Source organism: Cyprinodon variegatus, unplaced genomic scaffold, assembly GCF_000732505.1.
Source record: "Cyprinodon variegatus isolate N-32 unplaced genomic scaffold, C_variegatus-1.0 Scaffold345, whole genome shotgun sequence".
In the NCBI taxonomy this organism is placed as follows: domain Eukaryota; kingdom Metazoa; phylum Chordata; class Actinopteri; order Cyprinodontiformes; family Cyprinodontidae; genus Cyprinodon; species Cyprinodon variegatus.
The window spans coordinates 560,622-570,361 of record NW_015150798.1 but is presented as its reverse complement, the minus strand read 5'-3'; the positions used below and the strand labels follow the sequence as shown (position 1 = coordinate 570,361).

General features: G+C 36.8%; 1 protein-coding gene across 1 annotated transcript in view; it reads left to right on the top strand.

Moving 5' to 3' along the window:
* Positions 1–9,740, top strand: part of gdpd4 (glycerophosphodiester phosphodiesterase domain containing 4) — a 47,046-nt gene that overhangs the window by 22,812 nt on the left and 14,494 nt on the right. Inside the window, exons 2-5 of the mRNA XM_015385633.1 lie at positions 2,894–3,047; positions 7,505–7,610; positions 7,932–8,035; positions 9,157–9,250. Coding sequence (XP_015241119.1) covers positions 2,986–3,047; positions 7,505–7,610; positions 7,932–8,035; positions 9,157–9,250 — 366 coding nt within the window. The 5' untranslated portion in view covers positions 2,894–2,985. The remainder of the gene's footprint in view (positions 1–2,893; positions 3,048–7,504; positions 7,611–7,931; positions 8,036–9,156; positions 9,251–9,740) is intronic.

The following is a 9,740-nucleotide window of genomic DNA, read 5'->3' as shown; positions in this document are numbered from 1 at the left end:
GGAATAGAACAGCGAGAAGATTCGGTTTGTCAAATTAAAATATAGTAAGAACAGATCAGTAACTACAAATTAGATCATAATTCTTATATATTTAAAAAAAACTAACACAGTTTTTTTCAAAGATTGGATGCAAACTATTGGTCCTTCAACAGACCAGGAAGCAGAGTTCTCGTCTCCATCAGAAACCGCACATATGCTGGATGCTGATGGGGATTTTTTAAAAATGTCATATTAAATTAAGCGTTAAGTCTGAGCGAGCAAAACAGGAGGAACAGCGGAGGCTGTAGGCTTTGCTTTGCAGGAGGTCTGGAGCGCTGCGGGGCGGAGCAGAGGATGTGGGATTTCGGGGTAACAGGAGAAGCACCGCAAGTAACTTTTAGACACTGTCCTCAGACAACATGCAGTAATTTATAATTGTTTTAAATTAGGTTGGGTCCGGATTAGCCAGCAGGTGGGTCCGGACCGTGGTCTGCTAATCCGTGACCTTTGCCTTATAGTGTCACCTCCAACTTTCATTACAAAGTTACACCCTTGGTTTAATCATTGAATTTTGCTATACATTGGATTGGGAGATTTGGTTGACTTGATTTGTGCTAATGGAATTGTTTATCTATTTAAAGACCTCTGTGACACTAGTGCCATTTGTTTGGGGTAATCAGACAAGAAATGAGCAGAAGGGTAAATGTTCAGAGGTTTGGAAAGGTCCTACACCACACGGTGCAGATTTATAGAGATAAACGTTTTCTTGTCATTGGTTAGATCTGGAGCATTATTGACCAAAACAAGCTGTTTTCACAAGGGGAATTAATATATTGGTTTCACAAGGTTTGTGCCACCTTTTTCATTTATTTTATTGCTCCTAAAATGTCACACACATTATTAAGGCTAATCCTTATTTATCTTTTTTCTCCTTCTTTCTCAGTATCTCTCTTTTAGTATTTTGATAGGCTTATTTGAATACTTAAGACTAATGATGATAAGAGAATATTTTTACTGTCTGCCAAGCATATGGAGCAGAGTTTTTGGGTGTTTTCTTCTCAACCTTCACAGAAATGTCCTCCTCCAACCATCCAAGGATCTTTGATGGCTCATTCTAGTTTCTTTGTCTCTCTGTCATATATTCAGCCTGGCCTATTGTCAATCCATCTGCTTCTCTCTTATTTACCCCCACCGTCCTTCATCCTTCGCACACCAGAGATAATAGCAGAGCTGATGTCACCGTTGCCATGGCAGCGATTTGAAAACTTGGCTGTTGGAAGCAACTTGGACCTCCTGGTTGCCAGCTTTATAAAGAGGAAACAATGGCCAGCATAGTTACAGTCCTCAGATGGTTGAATAGGGTTGATTTTATGAGACATTACATGATTTTTGAGATAGTAAAAAAACTAAACATTGGAGTATTTTGGAAAGAAGGAAGAAAGAAGGCAGGTTTGTTTTGTCACATGGAATAAATATTTATAACTTTAGTTAAATTTAGTAATTCACTGTTTTGTATAAAAAACATTTAAGTTTCTCTTAAATATGCACTAGTCAGAATTAAAAATTTAATTGGTTATATCAGTTACATGGTTGAAAACATTCTGCAGGCAATGACAGCCTAAAGACTTGAAGTTCTTCTTCTTATTACTCTGCAAAGCCTTTTTTGCAGTGGTTTTCAGTCGCTGTTTGTTTGTGCCTTTCTGCCTGAAGTTGAGTCGATAAAAAGTAAAATTGAAGCTTAATTTGACTTAAATCAGACAACCGACTTTACTGTTCAAGAATATTTCATGTCCGTGCTCCTGGGTTGCTGAGCTGAACATTTTAGGTCATCAGTATGATAAATCCCCAAATCAATTTGACATTATTCAGCTGGATTTGAGCAGACGGTATGTCTCTGAATAACTCGCAAAGGTTCTTAAAAAAAGGATAAAAGGAGAAATCAAGAAAAACCGCAGCCAGTTTACTTTTAAGTTTAAGACCTGATGACAAGAAAACTGATTGATCAAACAATATTCTTTGCATCATCAGTGCTATTCTGCTATAATCTCTGCACATATTACATGAAAATTGTCATTTTACAGTTAATTGTCTGAAATGCAGGACTATAGAATTGGGGTGATGTGCTCCACTTTCTTAGTTTTAGTGAGGATGCTGGCAGCAGCATTTTGGATAAACAGCAGCTGTCTGATCAATAAAAAAAACAGATCAGGAAAATATTAGAAGCTTAGACTTAGACCATTTTTATTGTCGTTTTGTTTACACAGAGTGTATAAAAACAAAATTTCATTTAGTACAACTTTTCAGACAGTAAATGAATATTTCCATTCCATTTAGTGCAGCAGTGATCAATTGTAAACACTGTGGGAGAAAAAAAACATGGTGGAAAACATGCATTGATATGAAAGTTCGGAGCATTGATATATATGGTGCAAATATGCAGTATTTTGGGTTTGGTGCAGAGTCTGTGACATGATTTAGAGTTTTTTCAAGAGTTCAGCTATCTTATAGCGGTGGGGATGTTGGAGAATCTGTTGGACCTGCATCCAATGCTGCAAAACCTCTTCCCAGAGGGCAGCAGCGAGAACAGTCCATGGTGGGGGTGTGAGGGGTTATGATGACCCAGTTTATGGGAAAATAGTGTCTTTAGGTATGTTGGGTTTACTGATGGTAGCTATTTATTTTTTTAGTTCCTTATTGAGTCGTCTGTTGGGGCTCATCAAGCTGCTTAAGTCACCAGCCCATTCGAGATCTTAACTCACTCATGAGTCTAGAGTGCTCAAGTCCTGTTGCTACAAGTCTAAATCATCACATTGCCACCACTGTTCTTGAGATATGTTTATTTCAAGAGGATCGAATGTATATGTTTTGTGTGTGATTGACTATGTCAACCTAATGTTAACTTCCCCCTCTGTAGGTGAAGAGACAGCCTGTTGCAGAGTCCTGCCTTTGTCTCCCATTGAGCCCTAATCCCCTCTCTGTCTGTGATGCCGGGCTGTGGGTGAGTCTATGCCCGCAACCAGACTGAAGCTGGGGAAACTAAAGGTGGTGCGGCGGCAGCTGCTGCAAAGGTACAGAACAGCATATGACCAACACTCTGTTTATACACCTCATTTCAAAGTGACCCTGTTCCTTCTTATTAATGCTGATGTCTTTAAGTTGAGGTGACTTTTGTGACACATTAGTGGGATTTTCAACATACAGATAAGAATTATAATCCTCATTGATGTACATTACAAGGATGGATGACCTAAGGTTTGCTGGGGCTGGAGGAAAGTGGTTAGAATGGAAAGATACTGGGCAGCCTACAGAGAGACGATGTCTGACAAAGTTACTCTTCCTGGAAAGAGTCAGTAATCAGGTTGATTCAAATGCTGCAGCAACACTTAATTAATTATTTTTAGGGATGCCGCCAATTACATATCCTGTGAAATAAAAAAGAAAATGGTCCGACGTATTCTATTGACAACATAACATCCCGTGGGGACAAAACTACAGTAATTCGCCATTTGGTGCGCTTTGTTCAGACTGTTACTGCGATAGCTGGCATGAGCTCCAGCCTAACCGTGTTTCCGCCTTATTTTGATTTATGTTAAGTGGGGTAAATGCATAAAATACCACTGGTAAAAGTTTTACCAATATAGACATGTTAGACAACATTGGAAAGCTTAGATTCTGTACAATTTAACCACCCATTTAATTTATGGACACAACGAGCACCAAAGCACAATTAAAACAGATATAGCAGCATGTCAAAATGTAAACAAACAAAGCAGCCACAACTACATACCTTTGAAGGCATCCAGAAGCTGTTTTATAAATCCAATCTTCAATTGTTTTATACTCCATTCGTCCATAAGGGTCCACAGATTAAAAGTAATCCAGCATATTAGTAATAAAAATAATCCATGATGAGAAAATCGTCCATATCGTCCATTTGTTGACATCAGAAAAGTTAGCTGGTCATAGCTTATTCTCAGCATCTTGCTACTATTTACTTCCTAATACTTATTTCCTTGGTTGTTAGCCCGTGACGTTTGGCTTGGTTCTTTACATCGTCTTATCTACAAGAAGAAAGTATCTGCATCTTTTTATGATGTGATTTGAGCAAGATATAATCAGATATAGTCATTATCAGTTTAATAATAATAAAAAAGAACAAAAACTTGACAAGGACAACTTTATTCATGTTCAAATATAAATGACTGACAATAGGGTGAGTAACAGTTTATGCTGCTATAAAAAAAACCTTTTTTGTAAAGGTTTGAACAAGGATGGTAAGGACAGTCATCAGCTATGCTGCACAAGATTGATACAGAAAACAGAACAATGCAAATAAACTAAACTCTCACTGATTTATGACAAGACCTTTTCTATATAAAGGAACTTAAATTTATAAATTCAAAGTTCTCAACATTTTTACCCCACATACTGTCAGACAAAAACTTTTAGGGTTGGTTTGAACATTAGGTATTATAAAATGTTCCTAACCTCTCATATTATTAATGTTCTCTTAAGAGTAAAGAATTATCACTCCTTTTTTTGTAGCAGATTATTTAATACTTTCCATCCATCCATCCATCCATTTTCTTCCGCTTTATCCGGGGCCGGAGGCAGCAGTCTAAGCAGAGATGCGCTGACCTCCCGATCCACAAACACTTCCTCCAGCTGCTCTGGGAGGACTCCGAGGCGACACCAGGCCTTCTCAGAGACATAGTCCCTCCAGTGTGCCCTTCTGAGGCCTCCTCCCTATAGGACATGCCTTGAAAACCCCCCAAGGGAGGCGACCCGGAGGCATCTGAAACAGATACCCGAGTCACCTCATCTGGCTCCTTTTAAAGTGGAGGAGCAACCCCCGAGCTCCTCCTGGGTTATTGAGCTCTTTACCTGAATTTGAAGGGTGCGCCCAGCCACCCTGCCAAGGAAAATCATTTCGGCCGCTTATATTCACAAGCTTGTCCTTTTGGCCATTACACAGATCTCATGCCCATAGGTGAGGGTAAGAACGTAGATCGATGGGTAAATCTCCCTCTTCGCCACGACAGTCTTATACAGCGACCGATCACAGCTGCCGCCGCACTGATCTGTCTATTGATTATTAAATACTTTAAATAGCATAATTACAGTATAATATTTTGCAAGCTAATGAAATGGAAAGAATTTGGAGTGAATGAAAAGATCTTTGGTGTGTTCTAAAAAGCCAACTTTGTGAAGGATCTGTACCGCCCATTTTGCAATAGAAAAACAGGGTTTGTAGTTGTTACCCCTTATCTGGACTGCATAAAGGCTTCTGGATATTTTTGATTTTATGTAACAGATGTGGGCTTTCTATATATGACTGGTTAATGGTTAATATGTCAGATTTAGGTTCAGAGTTTTCAGAGAGGATCAGCCTGACTGTGAAGGGAAGATTAAGGTGATGGCAAGGAGAGCTTCCACCCTCGAAGACTTGGAGCTCAGTGAAAATATAAATGATTAAAAAAAATGCTATAACAGATCTGCAACCAGTGGCTCTCAGTTGGTTTGTTTGCTCTAAAGGCTGTTATCATTGAGGTTATCGCTAAATTCAGCTAAGTCATTTGTTCTTCTTATGTTAAGAACAGAATTTAACATCTTATCATCAAGGTGACTACAGACGTGTTCAATAAATGCGGTTGTTCTTGAAAAGCACATTTTATTGATAAACTCGGTTCATATAGTGGAGCATATTAAATATATAAATTACACACAGATTGATGTTTTCAAACCAGTACACCACGATGTTTAAGTTTATGTTTAAGTTGTTTAAAATAAACATTTTAAGCAACATAAATGTGGTCGTAATTAATTTAAAATATTTCCCACCTGCTTAGAGGTTATTTTTTTAAAATGCACTTTTATCACTGTAAATCTGTAAAATGTTTCACACATCCTGACATGGAATAACAAATCAGTTAAATCTAGAAAAGATATTTTGATGGAGAACAGTGAGTCCCCTGCAGCCCACACATGGTCTCACCAGGAGAATGAGTCACACTGCGCCTCTCTGCACAAACATAACTTCATTACATTTACCTACCTTTTTGAAACATGCATCATTGTCCAATAAAGTGTAATATCTTGTTATAATGAAACACTCTGGGGTGTTTGTTACTCATAAATAGTGAATAATTCCACATCAAACCAGCACTGAATGCTTTCATATTAGATGTTGAATCCATTTTTGGTCACATTCATTTAAACAATTTTGCGCTTAATGTTTAATCTTTAGTTTCCCTCTTCTATATTCATAGATAAGATTTTCTTGCCCTGAAGCAAACCATTGAATCCAATAACAGGAGTTTGCAGTTTCTCTGTGTGACTGTAGAGCTGTTCTTTTGCTTGTTTTTGCAGGATTAGACACAGTAATCATTTTAACTATTTACTTAAACTGTGGGTATAAGTAGGTAGTACGTGGAGAAGCCATGTTGTTATTTTTTGTCTTTGTTTTTATTTTGTTAATCAGTCATTCATATTTAAATACTATATCTTATAATAGGTTTACTTCTAAATATTTATGAAATAATATTAAAGACCAATATTTAAAACAGCATTTAAAAGCAGGGTAAACATTGGACACATCTCTGGTCCATCACAGGGCAACACAGGGAAGAGAACTGCACAAAAACACTCATAAATAAGGGGAATTTAGAATATTTTACTGACCTAAAATTCATATTTTTAAACTAAATGCAACCTCCACACAGACAGTCTCTAGGCCAGATTTTGAACCCAAGAGCATTTTCTCTGCAGTGCTACCTAATGCATCACCATGCAGCCCTTAGTGGTATATATTCAAATGAACGTTAAAAGTTATGCTCATTTTAGACCCCTCAGTCTGAAAATTATCTTACCTGGGACTACATTTCTGCAGGACCAACAAGGAAATAAAAAGTCAGATATTAAACTAATTTACATCTATTTTTCTCTTATAGAAATACTGTAATGTTTCAAGTAGTGCTGCATCTTACTAGAAAAACCTTCAATGATAATGATGAACATTATAATGTCATTTGGACATCTGGAGTAGGATGATGTCTTTCTGCTTTGGATCATAACAAACATAAATACAAACGTTATATATTTTTTAGTATCTCAAAAAGGTTTAATTGAAAAAGTGGTTGATGTTAAGGCAATAAAAAACTGTTATAGTTTATTTATAAAATAATCTAACTACATCTTTACTAAAGCTGTTTAGCCTATAAGTTGGAAAGTTGAATACTTCATTAGTTAGCTAATGTTTGTTGCTGTTGAGGCAGTTACATGTTTCAAATGTGATTAAGATAAATTTGTTATATATCATATATTATTCAGCACTAATTTCAAGCATAGATTTCTTTGGAAGAAAAGTCTAATCATGTTATTTGAACTCATTTATACCACATGTTGGTTTTTCTAATAGTTTTCTTTTGTTTTGTCCTGTTATTTTATTGCACTTTCAGTATTGTTTTTTGTTTTTTATTTTCCATCATCTTTCAAGTTGATATTTGGCTGGTTTGAATTGTTCCAGGTATGAACACCAGCCCTTTGTCTCCTGCCTGGCTGGACTGTATGGCTGCCAGTGGAGGAGATACCAAAGAGCGCGGGCGCAGCCAGGAGAGTGCTGCTGCAGCAAGGTAAACATCCACCCAGCGTCAGCTATACACTCCAACTATGGTTGGTTTGCTGATTGTGCACCGACTATCGATTCTGCAGTCAGTTTTCTCAGTCCTGCCTGCTGACTTTGAGTTGGTCACAGCGTTTTCTATCACCAGATTATTAGCACATACTTTGTCAGCTGTGCAATCCGTTGTATTTACCCTGAATCGGCCAGAGAAACATTTAACTTTCACTTTAATCCTAAAGGCATCTTTCGGTGTGTAAACAGTACATGATTTAATCTACTTTTTTTTATATAAAAGCATAGAATACGTGAATAAATTCCCTGTTGGTTTCAGGTGGAGTGTGGCAGCTTTGGGCTCCTGATCCTCACCTTCTTCCTGAGCTTTGTTTTCCTTTATTTCTGGAGCGAAGCTCAGAATGACTACAATGACTTTGACTGGTAAGTCTCACACAGCATAAAAACCACACAAATTTACACAAAAACATTTTTTGTTTAGTTTTTTATGCAATTTTGTCTTTTTTCCCCGAAACCTTGATACTTGATTTGTATTCCTGAGACTACAGTCCTGGTAACAGTTTTTCATCTCATGTAATGAAACTTGAAAATAACTTTAACTGTTAAAGGTTGAATTTGACTATGAGACACTGAATTTGATGCATTGTTGTAGGATGTAAAATGTTTCATAACAATCAGTTGGTTTTTGTTGTGGCTTCATAATAATGACAATAAAATCACCTCCAACTTTCAATCATTTCGTTAAAAAAAAATGTCTTGCTTTTATACAAGGACACTTCTGGCTGATTATGAAAATAAAGGCTCTTTCTGTTCTAGTGGTTTAGAAATTTATTCGTTAACTACAATTTTTCTCCTTCATACCTTTAATCTTTTGAAGATTTAAAGTTTTGCTTAGAATCTTAAATGAGTTTATAGAAATACAAAAAGATTTTGCTGTTCAAAGTGAGACCAAATTTAGGGCAATATTTGGTAGATATCTAATATGATGGACAGCGTAAAGGCAGGGATAATCAGAGTATAAATTAATTACAAAGGCAAAAATAGACATTTTAATATGAACATGTTTTCGATCAGTCTTGTAGCATTTGTTAGTATAAATTCCTCTCTATTTTCCTAAATGGGTAAATATTAAATTTGATCAATAAAATATTCTAATTGAGCCTGTAGCAGTTCTGTAAATTTAGGTTTATGTCTTAAAGGGAGGGACGAGTTACTCCTGTTGCTGGATCATCTTTTCTTCCACTCAATTTTCCATCAATGTTCTTGAAAATTGCAACAGTTTTCAACCATTTCTAGAACAAAGAAATGTTGCTTTTAAATTTCTGAAATAAGTGTGAGAAATATTACATTTTTGTCTCATTAATAACTTTTTTTTTAACCCTTTGCTACATCCTTGTTGTTTTTCTGTCTGTGCTCCTTAAAAGCCTCCATATCTTTCTCTTGAGCTTCTCTGGCCTAATATGATCATAGATGTATGAAGCTGAATGGATGTCCTGGAAAACTGTGACTTATTTTTCTTCTTGGTCCTTTTTCTACATCTTCAGGTTTAATTTCGGGAACCTTGGCTTCTGGTTCCCCTGGTCTCTGGTCCTGCTGGTTGTTGCTGCGGCGCTCTTCACATACATTGCCCTGTTACTGGTACGAACACTGATTACATGCCCTGTTTATTTGCTTTAAAAGTGGATTCAATCACTCGATAATTTGTAAATTGGGTTCCAACTATGGGTGTACATTCGATGCTCTGCTTGGTGCCAAATATTATGTAAGACCTATTGTATAAGTACAGAGTTGATCACGGCTTGACATTTGATTCAGAAAGTTCACTGAAGAGAAATTTCGCCCGTTTGATAGAAACAGCTCAGTTTAAATGGTCACCAGTTAGGGGAGGTGAAGGTTAAAAAGGTGGAAAAATCCTTTTTGTTTGTCTGTTATGAGAATAGTAACCTGACAAAGACTTGAGATTTGAGCAGTCAGTATCTGTTAGTACAGTTAAATGCTCAAAACAGTTTATGTTTTTTATGACAGACATATGATCATAATCTGCTCATTAATTATACCAACTCTTCCTTCCTTCCTTCCTTCCTTCCTTCCTTCCTTCCTTCCTTCCTTCCTTCCTTCCTTCCTTCCT